Source organism: Penicillium expansum, assembly GCF_000769745.1.
Source record: "Penicillium expansum strain MD-8 chromosome Unknown contig268, whole genome shotgun sequence".
In the NCBI taxonomy this organism is placed as follows: Eukaryota; Fungi; Ascomycota; class Eurotiomycetes; order Eurotiales; family Aspergillaceae; genus Penicillium; species Penicillium expansum.
Genome location: NW_015971324.1, coordinates 651,501 through 676,735, shown reverse-complemented (window position 1 = coordinate 676,735; position 25,235 = coordinate 651,501). Strand labels below are relative to the sequence as shown.

The following is a 25,235-nucleotide window of genomic DNA, read 5'->3' as shown; positions in this document are numbered from 1 at the left end:
AAATCACGGAATTGTGCCGGGGGCTTGGCGTAAAGTTATGCTGTTGTAGGCAACAGCATTTATCCTCAACAATTTCTCTCTAACGAAATTACATCGAATCCTTTGGATTAAGTACACTCCACACTCCATACTATAGATCAATTATAGCAATTTGGCTTGGATCATCTATGATCTATGATCTACGTTATAGGGAATATGGCCCTTTCACCGATTCAATTATCCCGAAGCTCTTGCCCCTGTGTTCAGCCCTAGCACCAGTTCCCACCAATCCGACAGCTACACGCGCCCGTAGTGGATCCAGCCTTGTGCAATAATCCTTTCTAGGAACACCCCTTCGGGTCAGCTGGCACAGTGCAGGCGCTTAACCAGCTCATTCGAGTATTTCCTCGTTTAATTTTGCAAGGTATACGCAATTTTCTTGACAAGAATGTGAGGGGGTGCACGGCAGAGAAATGGCGATCGGAACCTGCTGCATATCATTGGGTAGTAAGCAATAAAATCTCCCTCATAGGGCTGAAGCTTGGCTTGCGGGGCTGACTTGCGTTCCCTGAAGCATAACTGTAGGGATCAGATCAGAATTGGGGAATACAATTGTTTATTTCACATAATTTTGACTGTGCGGAGTACAATGTATATCCTAATCGTATAGGGGAGGTTTCAGGTGTTAAAAAGGTAGAGCTGTGATCAGCAGTTCTCTCCACGGGTAAAGATGATGCATACCGTGTGCCCTGTTTTCCCCCCCCCCCCACCCCTGTCAAGAGTGGAACCAGAGTAGAAAGAAATAGAACAATTAATAAATACTAATAGAGTACGGAGTAGTGCTAGGTAATGTAATAATAGTGACAACCTTGGAATCTTCCCCCACATTTTCCCTTTCAACTTTTGCCGATGTAACCTGTTTAAACACTTTAACCACACCTGTTACCTATCCAGACTGCGCGCTCTTCTCCAAAGGCCACACCTAGCCTCCCAACATGTCTTGGCTCGCAGGGTATGGCAATCGTGATGAAGATGATCACGACAACCTGGGCGTGGATTGGGTACTACAATATGACTTTGGAGACATCGGTAAATGACGTGCTTGCATGGAATGTCCTTTGGCCTTCTGCATATACTGACGATCATCAGATCAAGCTCAAGCTATTACAGAGTTTCAAACGCTTATCCATGATCTGGGCGAGGCTGGTCTTCGGGTTCAGGTTCGTCACGGCCACGGTGAAGCGCTATTAGTCTGTATTCGGGTTCCGCGGGATCATCTTGGGAATTTAGTACACCAGTCAAGGTAAGTGCGATTTGAAATGTCGGATGATTTTTTTTATTTTAAAAACAGTCATTAACACATCGCAGAATTAAAGATTGGTTGTTTGGAATTACGCATACCTTACCGGATGGCGACGAAACAGCTATCGCCGACGCCGATACCCCGTCCGAAGAGATCCGATCGGTATACCACGCCGTCACTTGGCAAAAAAAGTTAGGAGGCGCAGGCATCACGCCAGGTTTTGGAAAATGGAAGAACATCACTGCCTCGTTTCCGTTGCATGATCAAGAGGCCTGTGCGGAAATGCTACGTCAATGGAATCGAAAAACCGTGTTGACCACCAGCGACCTGGATGCGATTCGAGCCTTATTTGGCGAAAAGGTATTGTTCCAGCTCGGTCGATCTTGAGTCGGCTCTATTGTAATATTGTGACAGACAGCTAACCATGTACAGGTCGCTTTTTACTACGCTTTTATTCATTGCTATTCGCTATTCCTCGTGGTGCCCGCAGGATTGGGCATTTTTGGGTGGCTATATCTAGGTCCATATTCTATCATATATGGAATCGTACTTTGTGCCTGGTGCATTGTATTCGTTGAGTACTGGAAGGTACGAGAGGCCGATTTAAGTCAGAGATGGGGTGTCAAAGGTGTTGGACAACTGAAGGTGAATCGCAAGCAATATGTGTGGGAGAAAGAGGTCACGGACCCAATCAGTGGTCAAGTGAATTATGTCTTCCCAGGTTGGAAGCAGTTCACACGTCAGCTGCTTTTGGTTCCTTTTGCTTCTGTTGCGAGCGTGGCCCTCGGGGCATTGATTGTTGCCTCCTTCGCATCGGAGGTTTTCATATCTGAGGTATACGATGGTCCATTCAAGGAGTACCTGGAATCCGTACCGACTGTCCTGTTTTCGCTATCCTTGCCCGCCATAACCTCGTTTCTCACAAGCGTCGCAACCCGCTTGACCGACTATGAGAACTACCGAACGCAGGATCAATACGATCTTGCCCAGACACAGAAGAATTTCGTCATGAATTTCATCACCTCTTTCCTCCCGACAATATTGACCGCCTATGTCTATGTTCCCTTCGGCAAACAAATCGTCCCACACCTTGACATCCTCCGAAGAACGGGGATCAGGGCCGACTTGGTAAGCGGGCAAAAGGAATTCGAGGTTGATACAAGCCGATTTCAGCAGGAGGTGATCTATCTGTCTATGACGGCTCAGGTACTTAGCTTCGGTGAGGAAGTAGTCCTTCCATATGTGAAGCATGTCCTGAAGCAGAAGTGGCAAAACTATCGGGATCGCAAGGCGGAATACAGCCACAGGCGGAAGCATTCCATAGCCACCGGTCAATTCTTGGTTGACTCGCCAGACGAAGTGGCATTTATGACAAGACTGCGCAGCGAGGCCGGTGCAGAGGAGTACCATGTGGAGGAGGACATCATGGAGATGTGTGTACAGTTTGGCTATCTCGCATTGTTTGGAGTTGCCTGGCCACTGGTACCGCTCGGTTTTCTACTGAACAACTGGCTGGAGCTACGCGGTGACTTCTTCAAGCTCACGCTAGAGTGCCAACGACCACCACCAATCCGGTCGGACTCGATCGGTCCATGTCTACTAGGGCTGGATTTGTTAGCATGGTTGGGGACCCTATCTACAGCAGCCATTGTGCATGTCTACCGGGGTCCTATTTCCGAGGTACGGCTCTCCTCGCTTCTGTTGACGTTGTTCGTTGCCGAGCAGGTCTACCTGGGGATGCGATTCACTGCCTCTACAGCCCTTGAAAAGATCTTTTCGGACACGATCCGAAGAGAAGAAGCTGGTAGGTATGCAGTACGCAAGGACTATCTTGCTGCTAGTCTGGCGAGAAACTCCTCCTCCAGTTCTGGTTCCCAGGGCTCGCCGAACGGTCGGCTCCGTCACCGGGTGCGGTTCAACGAACGAGTTAATGTATACGGCTCGAACGAAGAAGGCCCATCAACCGACGGCACTCCATCCCCAACTAAAGAGGAGCCGGGGAATGATGTGCTTCGTGGATCCGACCGTGAGGCCCAATTTTGGGGCGCGTATTCAGGGGACATGGCAGACGCAGGCGTCAAGCTAATTCGCGCATTAAGCACACCTAAAGCAGGGGATGGGGATAAATCTTCTAAAGAGGCATAGATATTCTCAGCTCTATGTATTTTTAGACCGTATTTTCAGTTTTCTATTACATTGCTGCCTGGATTTTTCTATGTATAGTTCGCCAAATTGTTGGGTTGGCTGTAGTACCTACTGTAGCAAATGTACATATGTAGGCATTGATAGTCGAAGGATCATACTAGTGGACACTCATTTCCACTAATCAATTTATTTCACAACTAGTGCAATATTTGTGGCCGTACATGGACATTGGTCCCCCTGTAACCCTGTGAACCAAAGCATATTGTCAGCCCTATAGGGCTGGCTACGCCAAGGCGGGTGTCTCGACCCACCCGTGAACTTTGAAGACCCCGGGATTCCCTGGTTTTACCTGCTTGCGTGTCTTTTTCTCTTCTCTTCTACTCATCTCCTCTTTACCTCTTTGTCTCTTTGTCTCTTTGTCTCTTTGTCTTCTACCCTGCCTTTCCTCCCGCCCCCTTGCTTTCAATTTAATCACCATCCAACCCTCTGAACCTGGTTGTACAGAGCATCGGCATGGATAGCCCAGTGTGAATTTCTCCTTCCTACGGTCACCTGCATACGACTTTTACTATGATGACCCCTACCAACTCCTCCGACACTTTAATCCCTCCTCCATCTCCTGTCCACATCTCACAGTCGACCCCCAAGCCCACGACGGTGGCCATGGAGATGGACTTACTACCGCCCGCCGAGTCTCCACCGCCCGTGGTCCCCAAACTCCTCCGTGAAGCCAGTGACATCACATGGCAGGAATCTTTGGAATCGAAAAAAGGCCAGGTTTTGCTAGTCCGGCGAGGCGGTCGCTTCCGCCTACTGCACCAGCAGCAATTCAAAAATAGCTTGCTCGCCAGTGTCGGGTACCTCGAGCTAGCTAACGCCGCTGACTTCGCTGCCAATGTCTGGAACCAGATCCCTGTTCCGAAGTTTGCCGCTGTGCTCATGGGAATTGGGGGTACACTTGCCTTGGGAATGGTGCTGGTTGCTATTCATGATCTTCGGCTGAGCTGGACAAACGTCAAGCTGCTACGGGCGGAGCGGGATCATCTCCAGCGTCTTCGGCAGTACCATGGCAAGAATGTAGAACTCTCCCGGCTCATTGACAGCCGGCTGGGCGTGGGACTGCGTGAAATTGGCACCGAAGTGATTGACCGGATCGCGATGGATGTGTTGATGGGACTCGGCTCCTTGTTGGTTGGCGTTGGCACTTTGATGGCCATTGGCGGCGCCAACCCCCACGTCTTCAAAGCCAGTAATCTACTTTCTGGTTATATTGGTAATGGTCTCGCCGCAGTGTTTGGCCTTGTCAATGCCATCTGGTCTGGCTATCTCTTTCGTCGATTCCATGTGCACGACACTGCTGTCTTGGCCCACGAGCCCAGCGATGATATCCGTTGCCGTCTACATACTCGGTTCCGTCGCTTTCAATGGCATGCTGGTATCAATGGGCTAAATGGTCTTGTGGCGGGTGCCGCTTCGATGGTTACTGCGGAGCGCTGGTGGGGATACGTTGTCCTGATTCCATGTATCATTTCACTAATACTATGCAACTATTTCTGGCGGAAAAAGCTGGGTTATGATCGTCCACTCCTTGGGACTACATCACCAGCGGAAATACAGGTGACTGAGCTCATTGAAGACCTGCAATACGTGATTGCAATGCAACACGCTCTCGCCGATCTTGAACATTCCCTACCGCAGGCCATTGTCCAACCCAACTCCGTGGACTCAATTCTTCGGTTCATTGTTCGTGAAAACATGTTCGAAACATACTGCGAATCCCTCGCCCGGAACAAAACCACCTGCCATCTTCTTGCCGCATTCCCATCTTCAAACACATCTCCTGACCAAATCACCATCTCTCTCGACGCCCTCGCTCACCTTCCCCCAAGACACCTAGATCTCATCCTAGAGCACGCAAAGCAATTCCTACGAACAACTGGTGTCCGCATTTTCACATATCGTGAACGCCACCTGCTCGAACTTGTCGGTCACGCCGTCTATCAGGATCACAAAAAAGCCACAACAGCCACGCAAGATAGCGCGATAGAGCACACTTAATATATGCGAGGTTCAATGTTATTACCATCTCATGACTTTCCCGGGGGCTCATGAGGTTGAAGCAAGTGGCCGGCGGCTGGTCGCCGGTTAGTCTTCATTTTGTTGCATATTTGCATTGCATTGCGGATTCCTTTCACCATTACCCTAGAAATGCTAGACTTGAGTCTTTAGCATACAGTAGGTATTTTTGTTCTTAATATATTGGAGATTGAGTGTGATAACCTTCCTATTCGTATCATGTTTGCCGCGACGATTTTCCATTGTGCAAAACTATCCCAGATATCAGACGCGAAGGTCTCGAAAGGATGACGGGGAACGGCGCTATATTGTCTTGAAGCCCCCAGGTAGGTATAAGCCCTCTCTTCTCCTTTACGGACTTCTCTCTTTCTTTCGCCGGACCCGTCCCCCACATAGTCTCTTCTCTTTAATCCGTCAGTTTTCTCCTTAGTCTTACTGCTTGCAATTTCCTTCATCGATAAAGACTCATATAGGTATTCTTGCAACAAAATTACTCGGTTTCTACGCGCTGGCTGTGCAAGATAGTGAAAGCTTCCACTTGATCCTGCCCACCATCTTGCTTGTGTTTCTTGGTTCTCGTACTGGTGTCTTAATATGGCCGTCACGCGATAATAATCATCGAGCTTAAAGAGGTCACAAGCCATTGACGTTGGTCTACCGTCTTGGGACACCATTTCAACAACACAAGAGGAAATAGAGCGAGGTCGTCCCGTCATTATATCAAGCCATGACTGTTATAGCGGCTGAAGGCTGCTTAAATTATTTCGGGGATCTCTTATCGAAAGCAAGCCCACACAAACTGCTGACAGCGTTCGGCCAGTCAGGGGAAGGCTATAGTGCCAATATGACTAAAGTATACGAAATAATAGTCTAGATGAGAAATCATAATTCAAAGAAAATACATTCTCTAACTCCTCGGATGATCAGAAAATAGAGAACTAAAACAAGTAGCGGTCATTCACCATATCAATCAGAAGAAAGACAACGTGGAACATGGGACAAATGACATATCACTTGAGCATAGGAGATACCCAACCATCAGAATAGACGCAGTGTTTCCGCAAAATTATTGTGTCAGGTTTACTCTCGTCGAATGAGAATGTCGGTATTGCCTTCCTGGTCTATGACTTTCGCAGTCCATATATTACCCAGAACGAGGGGAGTCCAAAAGAGCGACCGAACTGTGAACCTGCTAATGTTGCTGGGGGTTTTGAAGAACTTGCTCCCCTTTCTGAATCCTCTCTTGAGTGAAAAGAATAGCATTGTAGAAAACGTGATGGAGTTTCCGAATTAGGACAGTTGGAAGTGTGAGAATTACTCTGGTTTGGATGAATATGGGGTTACATGTAGGGGTTCGTCCTTTCAAATAAAACCAATCCATGGGACATTTGAAGTTTCCTAAAGCATAAAGCTACTTTCCCTAAATAGGCAAGCCTATTCACATCGACATATGCTACATGCCACCTGATGTTGTGAATATGTATGTTCTTTATTTCTTCTTTTTGTTGTACATATTATCCTAATATCTATATCAGACCAAATCCCAATGTCCAACGCCATAGCAACGAACAGCCTAGAAACTAAACAGTCCGCTACGAGCCTTGCCGTATGGATAGACTACTAGTGCTGAAATGAACAAACCAATCGTAATACCAATAGCCACTTGGATCATACCAAACCCCAGACTGAATATAGAATTACCAGACTGCAAGCCAGCGCCAGGTGCTGAACTAGCGGAACCATGAGACCCAACATTTTGGCGAATTTCATCTGCGGACTGTACACCCGAGATGAGAGATCCCGTTGCAGCAAGTCCAGATGGAACCAAAATAAAAATGCCAGGCAGAATAGCGGTTGCAGCGTGGCCATGCCAGAATCGACTGTACATATTTCCCATGATGCCAATGACAAATGCGCCGACTGTATTCGCGACCTGGGAGTTGGATCCCAATTTCTTCGTGCTGAAGTAGTTGCTAATGTAGCCCGACAATGCGATGATGCTCATGGGTGGGAACTGTTTCCATTTCCCTTGGTTTATAATCAAAAGCCAGACTGTCATGATCGCAACAAACGGAAACCGTTGAACATATGGACTTTTAAAAGCACCCTTCGCTGGACAGGAGGTGTCGGATACCGCATTGTTGTCTATTAGCCCGTAGATGGTTGTACCGACGGTAATTCCGTATCCAATGAACAATGAGAAGAGGAGAGCGTAGACCATCCGAATCGAGCCAGCGATGATCTGATGGGACTGAAGTTCCAAGCTACTACAAAGAACAAGGAATCCCGGCAATATCAATGCAATCGATGATTGCGCGATGGCGGAAAAGCAAAAGAGGTACTGTGGCTTGCCATCCACAACTTCAAGGGCGATACTGCCAAAGGCTCGGGCAAGAAAGGACGTCACCACTGTCGATGTCACTTCAAAAACATTTGAATACAACACCGAACGAGGCGCGGCGACATGTTGCATCAAACCGACAAGTATCCCATTGAGAAAAATGATCGGCATATCAATAGGCCTGGCACTGAAAGCGAAAGGTCCCACGGTTGCAGTGGCCAACCCATATACCAAGACAATGATGATTTTGTTATACAGAGGTTTCTTCTTGATGATTGAATCAAGCTCCTGGATTGCTTCTTCGATGCCGATTACATCATGAATCACATTCTTGTAGATTAGATGCGTGTCTGATAGGCGAGCCAAATCAATTCCCTGGGCTACGCGAACCAGCTTCACCTCCGTCGTGCGCGTAGAAGGGTCATCGAACGACATGAGCATGCAGCCTGGCAGATACAGGAATTGGCTGTCAACCTCCAACACCTTTGCGGTCATTTGCATGTATTCTTCAAGTCTGTGTGTGGGAGCACCGAATAACATCAATGCTCTGCAGAGCTGCATGATATACCGCTGCCGACAGATAATCTCTGCAATGTGTACTGTCACTCGAATTTCATCCTCAAGCCGCATATTGCGGCCGCCGCCGCCGCCAGCAGCAGCAGCACCGCCACCTCCCTCCTTGTCGCGACGCTTCGAGGCTTGTGACAGTATCTCGCTTGAAACGGGAGTGCTTGCACCACTGAAATTATCCGCACCCCCACCAATCAAGGTCGAAGTCGACGTATTTTGGGGCTTTTTGTACCATTTCACTGGTTTTTGTTTTCCCTTCTTTTCTGTTGGTCCTGTTGGTGTTGGGGCCCCGCTGGGGGCGGATTCTGCGCTGTGGGACGAGTCAGTTGATGTTCGAGACTGGCCTCCAGCACCTTGTTGCTGACCACCTTGTAATTTGATCAACTGCGACAGGATCCCGCCGCCCCCAGAGCGATATCTCAAGCTCGCATCTGCTCCTGTCTCATTCTCTTCGTCTTGAAACTCGTTCCCGGCGTGAGGATAAGGCTTTCCTCGACCTTTGCGGCGTTTTTGGGAATGATCCTGTGTCAAATCTCGCACCAGACGATGAGCTTCGGAGCTGGTTCCTTTTTGGTGTTGCTTCTTCGCCTCCACACTTTTATGCTTATCGTCTGTCATGTCAGAGAGGGCAACTGCACCGCCGGTTGCCCAGTCCGCGTGATACTTCCCGGATGTTAAGTCGTCTCCCTCGGCCTGTGGGCGACCCAGTCGGTCACCGAATTCCGATGCTTTCTGTCTGAGATTTTTGGTCACAGCTCGCCATTTCTCCCGTGTGGATAGCTGTTCGGGGGGCTCAGGTTCCTTCTTCTCATCTTTCTTTTCCTCGTCTCCCTTCTTCTCGTCTTCCAGTGGCTTGTTCTGATCTATCCTTTCAACGCCTGGCTCGCCGCCTGTCTCCCCCGGCTGGGGCTCGCGATCTTGAAGTGACGTATCGGTAATATCCTCAGACTCATGGGAGTATGGCATTGTCGGTCGATGGGGCAGCGCTAGGCTGTGGGCATGATCCCATTCTTCACGGAGACCTACTGCTGGAGGGTCATGCCGAGCCCCCTGCATGAAGCTCGCATTTGATCGAAATCGTATGTGAGGTGATGACTCCTCATCTTGCGGGCTGGTTTGAGGTGCATCCTGCCAAACTTCGGACGAGCTTGTATTTTCTGGGTCCGACTCATCGTTGGAGCTGCTGAGGGATGCTTCCGACATGAAGGCGACGCGTGATTTTCACTCCTTTGCCAACATCTAGTCTCCGATTGTTTGGGAGCAAATGAGTTTTCAGATTGTAAAACTCTTTTCGGTGAAGAATTTTGAACCGTACAAGGTCTTCTCGTCTAATCTCTTTCAGGATTTTCATGCCAAATTGGGCTATCATAATCGTTAGATGAGCTCACGGAGACGTGATTGGGGTATGCGTATGAACCACGGTCGGAAATCAGCAAGGAAATAATTTTCGCGCAGGTCAACAATGTCAGAAATCAAACTCAACGGGACTCTGAGCCCTTTCCGCCAGTCATGAGGTATTGTTTGCAGGTGTCGCCTCATCGGAAAACTATCCCACGCAAATCTCGGACTTGTAGATTTCTCGCCACCTAGCATTGACCTCAATATCATCATATACTTGCTATAGAAAGATGCATTAGCAGCCTGAAAGAGACAGATTAGGACAATTTGGCCCATTCGCAATTCTCTGCCTCCGATGATTGCACTATGGGTTGTAGATAAGAAATCTTCAACTCCTTTCATAGTTACAATTTGGAAGAGGCGCAAGTTTCTAAATAAGAGATCTACCACTGCAGGAATTCTTGTAATATCTGAAGTCGTGGTTTACAATTTCACTAATTATTTCATCATTTTTGCATGTTAGGTTCTAATATATACCTACTACGGTAGCTGATAGATCCTAACCTGGACGCAATACAAATACCTAGATAGTACTTTTTTATTCAGCTAAGAATAGAGAACAAGACTTATGTGAGATGGAAGCAACTTGAATACAGTCGCAAAGCGTAAATTGTTACAGCTGCAACTAAATGTGTAGAATCTACCTTCCGAGGTAATGCCCATGGAGATGAAGCTTGGCAAATAATGTCGGCATGTCGTGTCCCAATCATAGAATGATAAACGAAGCCCCTACAACACAAGTTAGGTAGTCGAGGAGGCATACTTTAGGCTACATAGCTACCGTTGGCATGGAAGTCTTTATGAACACCTTTGGACCTTGGACATACGCAAGGGGTGTCGTGAGAAACCTTGATTGTGCCGATATTCAACCGATTACCACGTGCCTCGAATCTAGGGCACCAGAAACATGCCAAATAACATGTATTCTAGAGATGATTTCGCGTGGACGCCGATTGTAAGCGTATTGGTTAGGAACTAAGTTGGTAGGAATCAAAGTATAGCCTAGAACTTCACCAGTGATTTTGATACACCCAAGGACAAGGGAACAGATGGAGAGGCGTGAGGAAATTGATGATATCATTTAACGCACCTCCAATCCTTTCGTATAGAGATGATGGAAGGATACACAATTCAAGATGAACTCCGAATTAACACTATGGCCCATAGCCATGCGAGGTTGTCAATCTTAATTGACACCTAGTGGAGATTCAGTACGTCTGTAAAATGGAATGAGGATGATGCAGCATATTGTAAAGTAAGCCTGAAATCCCACCAAACCAATTCATCACTACAAGGGAAGTTATAGTAACGACATAAGCTCGCGATAGTTTGCCCAGAAGGTTGCGAATCCCAGGTCTTGCAAGGGGCGCCGATCATCAATAGCCCTTTCAGCCAGACCCTTCAAGGTCCACCAACAAAGTCTACACACATTCTTTATACAAAGAGACCTCTATGCACATTCCAAGTTGGTCTGCATGGTATGTCGAAAAACCTGACATATGACAAGGGGATCATCTTTATTAGTATCCATTCGTCCGCTTTTTCAAATCTCATTCTTTCTATCTACTTCGAGATTGAGGTTGTGGTTTGTGGTTGACTGAACATGTGGGGCGTCTCTTCTTTAGCTGCCGTGGCAGCTGTTGTGTCTACAGCATCAGGTGCTATTGTGCCTCTGCACTTGGTGCGTGTGTCTTCACCGCACGGAATTTCATCCATAAGTGCTCCAGGAGAGTCAAATGATGACTACCCCTTTAATTGGGGTCTTGCATCTTACTTGGCAGGCCTTACCGATACACTACCAACTGCTATTGTTCAGCAAGACTCAAGTACCACGACTTCGTCGGCTGCACTAAATCCTCTCCCCACAGCCACTGAATCTTCATCGAAGGCTGTCGATGCTTCGATGGCCACTCCTTCGCCAAAGCTAGCTAGTTCCTCGGCCACGCTAGCAACAAGCATACGGACTTCAATCCCATTCCCAAAAGCCCACACTCAATCGACAAGAGCCAGTGCTCCGAGTCCGTCGTATGTTTCATTTAATGTTTTCATACGATCCTTGAATTCTAACTAACCTATCCAGTCTAATTTCTCAAAATGGCCATTCACACGCGACAAAAACTTGTGCTGCTCCTTCCAACAAGTCACCGGAGACATACTGGCTTGACGAGCAGGATCACAACCAACAAGGCGCAGGATTTGCCCCATACGCTAAAACATCACTCTACCCGGTGTACCGCAATGTGATGGATTACTCGGTCGTCAATGATGGCAGTGGTGATCAAACACCAAAACTACAGAATGCCATAGACGATGACGGCGTAGGCGGCAGTCGCAAGGGCCAAGGTGTCACGCGTTACCCTGCCCAAGTCTACCTTCCAGGTGGCCTGTACCAGCTTGGAAGCACTCTCAACCTAACCGTGGGTACGATAATTGTTGGCAATCCGTTGAATCCACCCATCATCAAGGCTGCGCCAGGATTCCGTGGTGACTATCTCATCATGGGGTACGATTCATACAATGGTAACCCTGAAACTAGCTTTGCGACGCTTGTCAAGAACGTGATCGTGGATACGACCGCCCTCAAGCCGGATCGCCAGTTCACTGCCCTTCAGTGGGGAGTTGCCCAAGGATCGGGTCTGACAAATGTTAAGATTCGCATGCCAAAAGACTCCACTGGTCACACCGGAATCGCTATCAACGCCGGGTCGACAATTGCCGTTACGGATGTGGTAAGTAATCCATAGAAGCTCAAGGAGAAGAAGAAAAAGCAGCCTAACAACGTGTAGCATATTATTGGCGGAGCCATCGGGATCAAAAATTCCAACCAACAGGTCAACTTCAAGAACATCTATTTCGAGTCTTGCAGAACAGCTTTCTCCGCAGCAGGTGGGTGGACGGTGCTGCTCCAACAGGCAACCTTTGATAGCTGCGGCACTGGTATCGATATGACTAGCAATGGATTGGGTAGCCTAGTGCTTCTGGATTCCACTTCCACCAACACAGGACCGGTGATCAGATTCTATGACTCGTCCCATGATTCTGGAAACCGAAATAGTCAGTTCCTCATTCAGAACCTCAAGCATGATACCTCGAACGCTATCGCGGTCGACGCTCAGGGAAAAGTGGTATTGGATGCTACCCCTTATATCGATACCTGGGTCTGGGGTACTGTCGCCCCAGAGACCTACCAGACTGGGGCAAGCTGGAAGACAAAGCGCCCGGCCGCTTTGCTGGTGGGCGACAAATACTTCACAAAGGCCCAGCCGACGTATCAAAATTACAGCACGGCGGATATTGTCAATGTGAAAACCGTATCTGGACACACAGTGAAAGGTGACGGTAAGACTGACGACACCGAAGGTCTGAACGCTATCTTGGCTGAAAACGCCAATTCATGCAAGGTCACATATATCCCATTTGGTGTATATCGAGTCTCGGACACTATCTTTGTCCCAGTCGGAACCCGCATTGTCGGAGAAGCATGGTCTGTCATTTCTGGTTATGGTGACAAGTTCAAGGATTCCGACAATCCGAGAGCTGTTGTTCAACTTGGCAATCCCGGCGACGTCGGTGTGATTGAAATCCAGGACATGCGATTCTCTGTCGGCGAGATCCTGCCGGGAGCTAAGATCATTGAAATCAATGCTGCAGGGGATCAGCCCGGCGATGTCGGTCTTTGGAACACGATGGCGATGGTGGGCGGCACCGCTGATACTAGTATCTCGGGTGCTTGCACGTCGCAAGACCCGAAAGACTGCATGGCTACGTTTATGGTAATGCACCTGACCAAGAGCTCGTCCGCATATATTGAGAACTTCTGGGGATGGACAGCCGATCACAATCTTGATAGCGAGTCGCTTCTCACAATTGTTTCAACTGGCCGCGGAATCTTGGTTGAATCCACCAAGGGCACCTGGCTCACAGGAACTGGTTCCGAGCATCACTGGCTGTATAACTATAGCTTCCACAACGCTGAGAATATCTTTGCGGGTCTTTTGCAAACAGAAACACCCTATATGCAAGGTCAAGGCGAGTATCAGGCCGCACCAGCGCCATGGACAGCCGTTGCCAAATACGGCGACCCGGATTTCTCGTGGTGTTCGGCAGAGGACCAAAAGTGTCGCACTGCGCTAGCTACGAATGTCGACGGCGGATCCAACATTGCGCTGTACAACTCAGCTGCCTGGGCCTTCTTTGACGGGTACTGGAATGGTCTGTATAATGAGCCTTGCAACGGGAAATGCCAAACCAACATGATGCGGGTGACGAATGACCCTCAGAATCTGGTCTGGTACTCGATCAGCACGCGCATGACCGATGTGATGGTGCTTGATGGGAAGAGCAATCCCCGTGAATCAGATCACAAAGGCGGGTGGGAAGCCATCATCCAGGTTTATGGGCAGTTTACAGCGTGATATTGGGCGTGTTTTGTTTATTGCATCATCATCATCACTGGACATATGCATTTTGTTAGTAATTTAAATCATAGATAATCATTAATAAAAACGTTTATGAATAATCAATCATGTACCATTAGCCACCAAGATACTTTTGTCTCAGCATGCTCTATCCTCCAGGGTATTTTGCTGCTCTGGCATTTTCCTCGTTTCTTTTTTTAGCGTGTTGCTACAGCACGTGACCCTATGTATGCCTAAGGCCTCACGGTGGATAGATTCCGACCCGCATCGCAGTGAGCCTCCCACCAGTCATGATTCACTAGGCTTCTTCGCTGCCCCTTTGCAATAAAGGCACTCAACCCTGCCATGACGCGTCATGGAAGCCCCGGCCAGCCGCAAATGCCACAGGGGCTGCTATACTTGGAAATTGCAAGTGGGCGGTTTATTGTTCCAATTATAATGACGGGCGCCGAGACTTGTTTATTCAAGACCCACTATATCGGACTCGCTTTCATATGTGCCATTTTCTACCACTCACGTAACTGATGGAGATTATGTGTCAGCATGGTGCCGTGGTCTCCAATGCGAATAGAATTGTTGGGGCCTACAAGGCAACAAAATACCCAAAATATCACAACAATATACTTTTTTGTAACTGCGGGCTGTGTCGCATTGCCCACGACCAAGACGAATCAAGCTCATACGAATACGAGGACATGCACGTCTAAATCTTGCAGATGTTTTCCGGAGGAAGCAACTAAGGCGTTGAAACAGCCCCATAATTGCGCCCTCATTACGAAGTGGACCCCGATATGACGATGCCATTGCCCAAACCCGTATGGTGGGACACCCGATGCCGTGCTATAATACGGCACACACATGCTAGTACCGATACATAGCCCCTCAATCCCTGAACGGACCCTACGATCGACATGAAAACCGCTCTTCACCAGGCTGAGGTCATGTCGCCACAGCCACAGCCACTTTGGCTGCCTAGCGTCCATGCGCAATCAAAGTCCGATGATTCTATCTATAGGAAACTAGAGCCATTTACCAAAATATACATAAGGATTAGTTTTCCCCCGGATATCCAGCGTATTATTTCAATTCGAAAAAATAAATATTCACAATCTAAATCACTGGCAGTCTCAATCACTGATCACTTGCATTATAATACCCTCACAATCGACTCTTTTCTCTCCATCCATCAAAATGAAGTTCACTCTGATCTCCTCTGCCCTCTTCCTGGCCACCACTGCCATGGCCTCCCCAGATGGTATTGATGTGAACTCAATCGTCTCCGACATTGAAGGTATCTACTCAACTGCCGTCAGCGGCGGCCAATCTATCGGATCCGAAATCGCCTCCAAGGCCACCTCTTTCGCCGAAGCCGTGAGCACCGGCGGAGCCGCCGCCATCTCATCCATCGAAAGCGAAGCTTCTGCCGCTGCCAGCGAAGGCCGCTCTATCGGTTCTGAAATCACCAGCCGGATTGCCACTGCTGTTTCTGCTCAGACTACTCTTACCGACTCTGCCGGCTCCGCCACCGCTACCGAGTCCACTACTATCACTAGCGCAATCTCCACCACGTCTCCGTCCGGTACTTCCGGCTCTTCCTCCACCTCTGACAATGCCGCCTTCGCTCGTCCCACTGCTGTCGGTGCTTTTGCTGCTGGTATGGCCGGTGTCCTCGGCCTCATGGTTGCACTGTAAAGTGTTGATACGTTGCTCCGTTGATTCTGTATTTGATTTCAGGCATGATATCCACTACGCCTTTTCTTCATGACTTTCCTTAACTGTTTGTTCGTTAAACTCTTCCGCGCATCTGGGAAAAGAGGTCCAATACCGGTGTTCTTTTCAAACTGTACATATACATCGACTGTACAACCTCCATTGTGGTCAAACACTCCGACCATATCAATACATTCAATGTACTGATAGTCCCTCGACCAATAGGCATGTTCTAAAGCATTTCAATAACCAATTGAACATAGTTCTTCATTAGATGTCCCACTGTAGTAGCCTTTCTCGGGTATATAAATTGAACAGAAACATGACTTAAGGTCCCATTAACAGCGACAATGAAGAGCGAATAGAGAGATTCCATCAAGCAATAGTAACGAAGCTACCAATAACAGATCCAACTTTACACAAGGTTCAAATGGTAAGGATAATAAACAGACACAATGACCCACTCCTCTATCTCCGAAACGAGGAGGTGAAACAGCGGCATATCAAGTGGCCAGATCACTCCTCCGTGTCGGAGAGCATTACATAGTCTACATACGCTTGCTCCTTCGATCTCTCGGGTAGCGTGGCTACGAAGAGGCCGTCAGCACTAGAATCCGATGGTAGTAGATTGTGAGAATATACATAACTCACGAAGCTGTACCCTGGGTGTAGGAAACTATCCCACGACGAGATGGGCATTGATAGAAGACAGAGAGAGCAGCCCTGAAGAGCAAACACACCTTCAATACTCACATCGGCGTCCATTTTTGATAGCGACTTCTGCCAGTGTTTGACTTGGCCGGGATCTATATTCCCCAAAACAGATATGGAAATATGGACACGCCCCGTAGGTATTTGTGTCTTGATTGTCGGGTTTTCTATTCTCCGTGCGTAATTATTGATATGCTGGAGGGTGATTGATGGTTTGCGACAGTCCATGTATTGAGGAGTATAGCGCAGCTTGGTACTTGGGTCATTGGCTTGGGTACAGAGAGCTTCATGAAGTTGCACAACAGTAACCGGTGCTAGTGACGCAGTGTTTAGAAGTTGTGTCAGACGGGTCATGAAATTGTTGTTAACATCGTAGGTGGGGCCGTTCTGATCGGAAATCTCGTTGCCTGTTGAGAACAGGTACTCAGCGGTACGTTCATTGCACTGCAATATCCTTTGTAGGCTGTGACATGACTGGAGAAAGCTTCCAGAGTAGGAGGTATCGACGAGAACGAGAACGTCTGCCTTCATACGAATATCGATGGAAGACCACTGGATTCTAATAGCATCAGGATTGCGGGTTCCACTAAGACTAAATATCAGTTACGCTGAACGGATACAATGGATAGATTTCATTGGGGCCCTTACCAGATTTCAAACTTCCGTTCTGTTTCAGATACACCATGGCCGAGATAGTGTATCACAAATAATCTACATCGATGGCGAGGATAATTAATATGACTATTCATTTCATATTTCTGACGGAGTTTAAAAATTGTATCATCTATCGCTGCCAATGCCTCCTCGCTAGAGGTTGAGGGGATAGGCAAACTATCCGTGTCGAATCCACATTGTGTCCGAAATGTCTCTAGAAGTGCAGCTTGAGATTTGGCCAGGTCCAGGTCATCATTGCTCCATCGTAGACCAAGAAAAACGGCTTTGCCGTAGGGCATCTGGCTGGGCCTACTATGTCCGACTCCCTGGCTCAAGGTTTGGATGACGCTCTCAAAGCTCTTTTCCCAATCCCCATAATGAGCAGTTGAGTGACTGGGAGAGGGCTGCCGCCATTTAGACATCGCGTAATCTGAACAAGACCAATAGAATCCGAATAAGAACGATATCAGGCTGACAATGAAGACAGTGGCGGGACGATTTCACCAGGATTTGAAGATGACGTAGAAAATACACTTCCTTTCTCATTAATGCTATTAAACTCCGTCGAAACCCATATTTTAATCTTAATTATGTCTGAACTAATCGGTTTGCATGAAAGCAGTTGATCATACATATGTATTAAAGGCAAGCTGAGAGAAAGGTAGAGGTGTCTATGAGGCACACAAATATATGGGATTTAACCACTAGTGGAATGGATATGGAGGAGGAAGACTGATTGTAAGGGATATATGTAACGAAGGCAGATACCAAGAGACAAAGAATCATTCTTTATTATTATTGAAAGATCTGGGTGGCTCGCTAGTGAGCGCATGGGGAACTGGAACGACAACGATATTGTCCGAAGCAGTAGAAGCACTCTCGGCAACAGTCATCTGAGGTCCAATGTACCATCGCCGTGCGAAAAGGAAATAATAAGCCATACACCCGAACCAAACAAAGCCGTTGATTACGATAGTGTAGTTCATGTTTGACGCTATGAGTAAATTGTTAGCCATCCGATCGGGCGGCCTTCCAGCATTGAAATACATACAAGTTGGACTGGGACCCTCAGTTGGGAACATAGACAAGATAACACCAAAAAGAAGATATACAACGGCCACCCAGGCAATAGGCCTACTGAAGGAGCCGCTATAGAACTCCCCAGGGGTGAACCGTTCCTCGCCCCAGACCAAGCGGCAGAAGATCGGGGTGCCCCATGATAGATAGTTGCTTGCTACAAATAGCGAGAATAGGGCGTTTGCGGCTGCTGAGTTGATCAGGCACAGCAGGCCCAGCAGAATAGAGACAACCACTAATCCACAGATCATGCGAACTGGTTGGTACTGAATGCGCTTACTGACATGGCGGAAGAACCTAGAAAACGGCAGTGCGCCGTCACGAGAAAAGGCCCATGCTTGGCGAGAAGCAGCGACAATCAAGCTGAGACCGATGAGGAACTGAACTATGCAGAGTACAGCCATAAATGCCAAAGCCCCATCTCTACCTAATGCGTCATAGTAGATCTGGGCCATTGGCTGACCAAACTTGGTGCTGATTGTTGCACTGACATCTGGGTTCATAGTAGCAGCAATGACGGACAGCACCAAGAAGCCAAGAACAAATGCAGAGCCCGCCGACCAGATGATTCCAAGAGGAACAGCCTTGGATGCATGCATAGCTTCTTCGCTCATGTGCACACAAGAATCAAATGAGCCAATTGACCAGATCGGAGCGAGCCATGCCAACATAAATGCCCATCCGGTCGGCCATGTAGTCTTATTATCGATATGACCATAGACATAATGGCCAGAGTTGAGGGACCCGCCTCTTGTCACTTTTCCAATGGGCAAAGCGATTACAGTCGCAACAACGAGGGCAATGTTGATGTAGATGCAAAATGTCTGGATTTTCGGCATCAGGCGTCCGCCTAAGGAGCCGCATAGCCCGTGGAAGATAATTAAGCCGACGTAAACAGCATAGATGACGCCGCGCGATGCGGTCCAACCATCTCCCCGTGATATCGAGACGCAGGAGAGGATCATGAGCGCGAGGGTATCTTCACAACAAGAGTAAGTGATGTGATCGACGGCAATTGGTATGGATTATCCTCACAGTCCACCGAACACATCCCACCGATCAGGCCCAAAGTGTTGCTATATCCGATTAAGAAACTCAATGGGCTCTTCCACTTCGGTCCAGCGAAGTAATGTGTCCACCAATATAGTCCTCCAGCTGTCGGCATGGCAGACGCGAGATCAGCCTAAGTAATATCAGTGCGATAGTTCCACGGATGACCCCGAACAAGATTTCTACCATTGCCAACCCAACCAACAAGATAAATATGCTTGCCGTGAACCATCCCTATTCCGTAATCCTAGTCAGCCAACAGCGCAGCCAGACTGACAAGGATTCAACCCCTACCCATACCATGCCGACCGGACCCGTGGGGAGGGAGAACGAGAGGGTCGACGCGATTGAAGGCACTAGGCCCATGATGCTGAATGCGATTGCGAAAACCTGCGGGGTGGAATACTGCCGACGAAGTTCCTGTTTGTAGCCCATCCGTGCTAGACAAGGTATTAGCAACCGGTCTCCCTCGCCAATGCAACACACTATTGTACCCAACAGCTGCATGTCCCCGACATCTGCCCTCGCGTCGGTCGCAACTGGTGCGACTGCCTCGGGGTCGGCAGGTTGCGAGTCCATCATAAACGCCTTGACTCAGGTTGTAGCTGTTCGAACGAACATGGTGGGGATAGATGACTGAAATGCCAAATCAACTAGGAGTCAAGTCAAGGGATGTGGGTGATAAAACTCATCATCTCACACCAAAAAAAAAAAAAATAAGGCTGACCAACCGCTGGCGGCGGTCTCCAATAATCGCGGTTTCCTACAGCAAACGGGACATGCAACGTGATTCGGCCCTTGCGTTTGAATTGCAAAAGTGCCAATGTGAGACATTCGTGTCCACTTTCCGTCGACTATTGAGAATGTTGGCGCTATGAGGGCGGCTGATCTGCACCAATTCCGAGACAATCACAGTTGAATTGCAGCCTATTGGTGGCACGAGCTATGCGCATCGTGAAGACCAGTCAACTTGAAATTTGATTAAATTTTCCAACCCCCACCTCCAATATTCGATCCATGAGTGCCAGTAATTGTTTATTATGATTCCAATTCAAAATCGACATTTTATGACATTGATGAACTATTCTTAGCCTTATTATCGAAAATATTGACTCAGATCCTATACCAACCACATTTCATGGTGGATCTCTCCACTGTATACATAGAGAAATTCATTCAGGGAACACAAGGTTGCTTCCAGTTGTGGCCATCTGGGCAAAATCCAGGTTTCCATCGAGCAACCTTTCGGATGATGGAGCAGCGTTAAACATTCTCATCGAACGGAATATTTCTTCTTGGATCTAGGGGAGGAGCGGCATTGGCGGTGATGGTATTCTCTGAACCAACCAACGACTCCTTTCTGGCCACCTCTTCCTCGTTATAATCTTGGCCGGGGTTGATCCTCTCCCAGCGCACAAGACGAAGGAAATGGTAAAAGCCAGAGGCAAGAAGGGATCCGAGCAAAGGACCGACCCAATAGATCCAGTGGTATCCCGGGAACGAGCGGTTAATCACATCCGGTCCGAGGGAACGAGCAGGATTGAGAGAACCTCCGGTATAGTAATCACCTAGTGTGAAGGGTCAGTAAAATGACAATGCATTGTGAAGTAATTCGATCTATGATGGTCACTTACCAACCAATTCGGCAACAAAGAAAGCCAGACCAATTCCTACTGGAGCTAAATAGGTGGACTTGTGCTTCACCACCGCCAACATGATGATGACAAGCACAAGCTGTGCCGTCAAGAACATCTCAATGAAGAGTCCTTGTGCAATCGATGCGCCACCACCGAGTCGTGTCGCGCAGTTCAGCGGGCCCGGGAACAGAGCACTCACCACGCCCGCGGCAGCAATTCCGGCGACCAGTTGCGCAGGGAATACACACAACCCCCGGATAGGGGGCATACCACCACTCAGGCAGAGAGCAAGAGTAACCTGGTAAATGTCAGCTACTAATATTCCCATTTCTGCGCGGCGATGTCCATACCGCCGGGTTGAAGAGACCACCCGTGACTCGGAAGAACGCCCAGACATTGACAGTCAGAGCGAACCCAAAACACAGCGCCGAATACATTAAATTAGAAGTATTTGGCGGGGAGCCAGGTGCCGGCATGGGGGTATTGGACACCTGTGTGCCCGCGAAAGAAAAGAAGAGAAACAGGAAAGTCCCCACAAACTCGCCAATCAGGCAGAGCAAGTTGTGCCGCAGCTGGTCAGGGAGCCGCAGCATAGGCAGCTGGCCATGTGTACTGGTACCCAGCTGCCCCCCGAGCGTCGAGGTATCAGACGAGTGGCGTTTCTTGAACCGCATCGCAAGGGGTGAGAAGCTAGAATGAAAAGAACTAGTGGAAGCCGGAGTTGGCTAATGGCTCGTCAAAATGAGAACATTGCAGCCTCTTCTATTATCCATCGTTATTTACACTTTAGAGCCGTTGCCATAGCAGACGTCACTACTCAATACGGACGGTGTTGTGACTGGTCCATGTATGATCGATTAACACTTGACTCAACTGCAATTGAGCTTATTTTATGGCAGTGGTCCCTTTTACCAGGTTCTATGGGATAGGTCCATCTTTATCTCCCCATATGAAGATAATAAAGTTGGGATCTCGGGTTTGGCCGGTGGAGCCAATAACCGTTGAATGGGGAGCATCCCCTTCCGGAAACGGTTATGAAAGTCATCTAGACCTCCACACGCGTCATTCTCCCCGGATTGTCCAATGGTCTAAATAGGTATTGATCTTCTCCATGTGTTTCCAGGACCCTGTGATTGGCCTAGCGTCAAACATCGAGATCTAGATCCAAAAGACCTTGCCTGAACGCCTTTAGGGTTTGACAATTTTGGACTTTACCATTGCTGTACGTTAGAGTGCTCGGGTTAGGGTTTTCTGATTCAGTAGGTAGCGAAGGACTGAGCCATGATAGGATCTTCGGCCCAATTAATGGAGAAAATGAATCTTGGATCCAGCAACTCACAATGTCAAAACGGTTAAAACGGCTCCTAATCTGTGTAGTTCATCTCAGTTAGTACAGAGTAGCAAAGTATCCCGACATGTCGTGACTTTTTAAGGTCACCTGCCCAGGTGGGCAGGTGGGCTAGTGAGTAATCAATTAAGTTTACCTAATTGGTCGGCAGAAACCGGGCCGTTGGTCCCGACAACATTCTCGCGTGTGGCCTGACCACGTGTAACGACATTACACGACTCAGTACGGAGTATGCGGGTGGTGTATTGAAAAAAAAATTTGAAACCCCAAAAATTGAAAATTGAAAACCAGCCTCATCGAAATAGATGTTCTCCATTTTAGGGAGGTTGCATTTGGGCCTTATCTTGGACGAACAATATGCTATGTACTCCATACTCCGTACTGTGGCGGGACGATCCTCCAAGATCTGCATTTTGACTGATTACCAATTTGACATGGAAAGCGGTGAGACGGAAGACCAGAGTCCCAAGATGTCCAATAGGAAATTGAGATAGCTCCAGAGCTTTCTAAGGTTATGAACAGCTACCATCATCTCCTAGGGCTCGATTTTCTTTTTTTTTGTTCGCTTGCGGAACCATCACCCCGGTTCTCGCGGAAAATCAGGATCTAGATCGACGAGACTGGAGGTGGGTCAGATCTCAGTATATCATACATTGTAGATACCTACCTTATTCAAATGACATTCCACGTCGAATTTTAGGGAATATAAAACATGCAACACAATTTTATGTAGTGATACAAGTTACAAGTTGCAATTTGCGAAAACAGACCGAGTTATTCCCTTTGTGCGTTGTATTCCTCTCTCCGCGGAGATGTCTTCACTTCGGCAATGAAAATACTCATAGATCATGCCAGGCACCTTCCGAGTTTTATAAATCCCGTCTTACGTGTGTTAGCGACCCGGTTATGGTGGAGATAACTAGCTAGACAACCAACCAAATGCAACTGATTTTTTATTACTCACATTTCCCGAGTTCCAAGGTTGTTTATATTTAAACCCCTGCACCCGCCATTGAATAGTGCAGACATCAAACGTTTTCGTTCCTCAACCACCCAAATATAACAGATCTATCCATCATGAGTTCCAATCCGGGAATGACCCCAGACCAAATCGCGCTCATCAAGGCGACGATTCCGGTTCTCGTGGAACATGGCAACACCATCACGACTGTCTTCTATCGCAACATGCTCGAAGCCCACCCGGAGCTGAACACCGTGTTCAACACTGCCAACCAGGTCAACGGCCATCAGCCTCGAGCGTTGGCAGGTGCACTTTACGCATATGCATCGCATATCGATGACCTCGGCGCACTAAGCTCCGCGGTTGAGTTGATCTGCAACAAGCATGCTTCTTTATACATCAAGCCCGATGATTACAAGATCGTTGGCAAGTACCTTCTCGAAGCCATGGGGGAGGTGCTCGGCGCAGAATTGACCCCGGAAATCCACGACGCATGGGGCACAGCCTACTGGCAGCTCGCCAATATCATGATCGGCCGCGAAAAGCAGCTTTATGAACACGCCGAGGGTTGGACTGACTGGAGAGATTTCAAGATTGTGAACAAAGTCAAGGAATCCGAGGAAATCACATCCTTCTATCTCACCCCTGTGGATGAAAAGCCGTTGCCGGCCTTCCAGCCCGGCCAGTACATCTCCATCCAAACGTACGTCCCTGCTCTCAAGTACCCGCAGGCCAGACAGTACTCTCTCAGCGACCAGCCGAAGCCGGACTATTATCGCATCAGTGTGAAGAGAGAACTGGGCCTAAGCCCAGCTGCTCCAGGTGCTGCCGCCCATCCGGGTTACATCTCGAATGTGCTACACGACACATTCAACATTGGCGACAAACTCAAGGTGTCTCACCCCTACGGCGACTTTTTCCTTACCCCTGTCGACTCGGAAACCGGCAACCCGATCGTGTTAATCTCTGCTGGCGTGGGCTTAACGCCACTGACGTCGATTCTGAACACACTGATTTCCAAATCGCCCACAACGCGCAAACTGCATTTCATCCATGGCGCACGTTCATCGGGGGCGCGTGCTTTTAAGGAGCACATCTCCGAGCTTTCAAAGCAATTCCCCTCCATTCGAACAACATTCTTTACGAGTCATCCCTCCGAGGGAGAGAAGGAAGGCGTGGACTACGACCATGCTGGGCGCGTTGACTTGACCAAGTTGAAGGATCAGGATTTATTCCTTGATGATGTCAAGACAGATTATTATATTTGTGGACCCGGAAAGTTCATGACCGATGTGGAGTCGGGTCTCAAGGCCAGAGGTGTGAGTGCCGATCGCATCAAGATGGAATTGTTTGGAACCGGAGCTATTCCTCATTGAGTTCGGAGTATGATAAAGCCTATGATTTTTTTTCTTTGTTCGTTTGTCAATTAGGGGGCGTTTAGAACTAGATATCTCATCTCTTGAAATTTCAAATTACGGTTGACGAATCAAAGAGGTCACAAGACCCCCGCCCAACGTTGGCGTACCCATCTGCTGAGCAAGCAATGATTTTTAAGGGGGACAACTACACCCAGTTAGGTAGGACATACTTGAATTCTCAGGTAGCGGTGAAAACATGGCGCAAGGGGGTGGTGTATTAGCAATCCTCTTTGTTAGAAAGGCAACGGATCGACATTCATGGATTCATAGAGAAACCAAGTACAGGGTCATTGCATTCGGTCATTGCTGCCAGAGACCCAATACTGATATCAATTTATAAGCATGCTATCATGAACTGCTGGACATAAAGGCTCGAAAGATCTCCAAATCAAGTGCATCATCGAAAACCTTCTCAACTACAGTCTACCAACTAAGTTAC

The 25,235-nt window shown here is 48.2% G+C and overlaps 8 protein-coding genes across 8 annotated transcripts; 5 read left to right on the top strand and 3 right to left on the bottom strand.

Moving 5' to 3' along the window:
* Positions 1 to 974: 974 nt before the first annotated feature.
* Positions 975 to 3,427, top strand: PEX2_079450 (anoctamin family protein; the record flags this gene model as incomplete). The annotated part of the gene is made up of 4 exons (XM_016745215.1): positions 975 to 1,068; positions 1,129 to 1,282; positions 1,348 to 1,642; positions 1,715 to 3,427. The coding sequence occupies 4 exons, from the start codon at positions 975 to 977 to the stop codon at positions 3,425 to 3,427; spliced, it is 2,256 nt and encodes a 751-aa protein (XP_016598133.1).
* A 570-nt stretch (positions 3,428 to 3,997) lies between these two features.
* PEX2_079440 (uncharacterized protein) lies at positions 3,998 to 5,485 on the top strand (the record flags this gene model as incomplete). Its single annotated transcript, XM_016745214.1, has 1 exon — positions 3,998 to 5,485. One exon carries the CDS (start codon positions 3,998 to 4,000, stop codon positions 5,483 to 5,485), a length of 1,488 nt encoding a protein of 495 aa, XP_016598132.1.
* Positions 5,486 to 7,076: 1,591 nt separating this feature from the next.
* Positions 7,077 to 9,617, bottom strand: PEX2_079430 (threonine/serine exporter family protein; the record flags this gene model as incomplete). The annotated part of the gene is made up of 1 exon (XM_016745213.1): positions 7,077 to 9,617. The coding sequence occupies one exon, from the start codon at positions 9,615 to 9,617 to the stop codon at positions 7,077 to 7,079; it is 2,541 nt and encodes an 846-aa protein (XP_016598131.1).
* A 1,798-nt stretch (positions 9,618 to 11,415) lies between these two features.
* Positions 11,416 to 14,227, top strand: PEX2_079420 (glycoside hydrolase family 55 protein; the record flags this gene model as incomplete). Its single annotated transcript, XM_016745212.1, has 3 exons — positions 11,416 to 11,837; positions 11,893 to 12,541; positions 12,599 to 14,227. 3 exons carry the CDS (start codon positions 11,416 to 11,418, stop codon positions 14,225 to 14,227), a joined length of 2,700 nt encoding a protein of 899 aa, XP_016598130.1.
* A 1,194-nt stretch (positions 14,228 to 15,421) lies between these two features.
* Positions 15,422 to 15,922, top strand: PEX2_079410 (putative GPI anchored protein; the record flags this gene model as incomplete). Its single annotated transcript, XM_016745211.1, has 1 exon — positions 15,422 to 15,922. One exon carries the CDS (start codon positions 15,422 to 15,424, stop codon positions 15,920 to 15,922), a length of 501 nt encoding a protein of 166 aa, XP_016598129.1.
* Positions 15,923 to 16,456: 534 nt separating this feature from the next.
* PEX2_079400 (putative GABA permease (Uga4)) lies at positions 16,457 to 20,011 on the bottom strand (the record flags this gene model as incomplete). The annotated part of the gene is made up of 8 exons (XM_016745210.1): positions 16,457 to 16,547; positions 16,602 to 17,243; positions 17,300 to 17,709; positions 18,151 to 18,299; positions 18,357 to 19,361; positions 19,418 to 19,565; positions 19,733 to 19,872; positions 19,927 to 20,011. The coding sequence occupies 8 exons, from the start codon at positions 20,009 to 20,011 to the stop codon at positions 16,457 to 16,459; spliced, it is 2,670 nt and encodes an 889-aa protein (XP_016598128.1).
* A 684-nt stretch (positions 20,012 to 20,695) lies between these two features.
* PEX2_079390 (uncharacterized protein) lies at positions 20,696 to 21,743 on the bottom strand (the record flags this gene model as incomplete). Its single annotated transcript, XM_016745209.1, has 3 exons — positions 20,696 to 21,000; positions 21,067 to 21,367; positions 21,420 to 21,743. 3 exons carry the CDS (start codon positions 21,741 to 21,743, stop codon positions 20,696 to 20,698), a joined length of 930 nt encoding a protein of 309 aa, XP_016598127.1.
* A 1,751-nt stretch (positions 21,744 to 23,494) lies between these two features.
* On the top strand, positions 23,495 to 24,754 carry fhpA (flavohemoprotein; the record flags this gene model as incomplete). Its single annotated transcript, XM_016745208.1, has 1 exon — positions 23,495 to 24,754. One exon carries the CDS (start codon positions 23,495 to 23,497, stop codon positions 24,752 to 24,754), a length of 1,260 nt encoding a protein of 419 aa, XP_016598126.1.
* Positions 24,755 to 25,235: the final 481 nt, after the last annotated feature.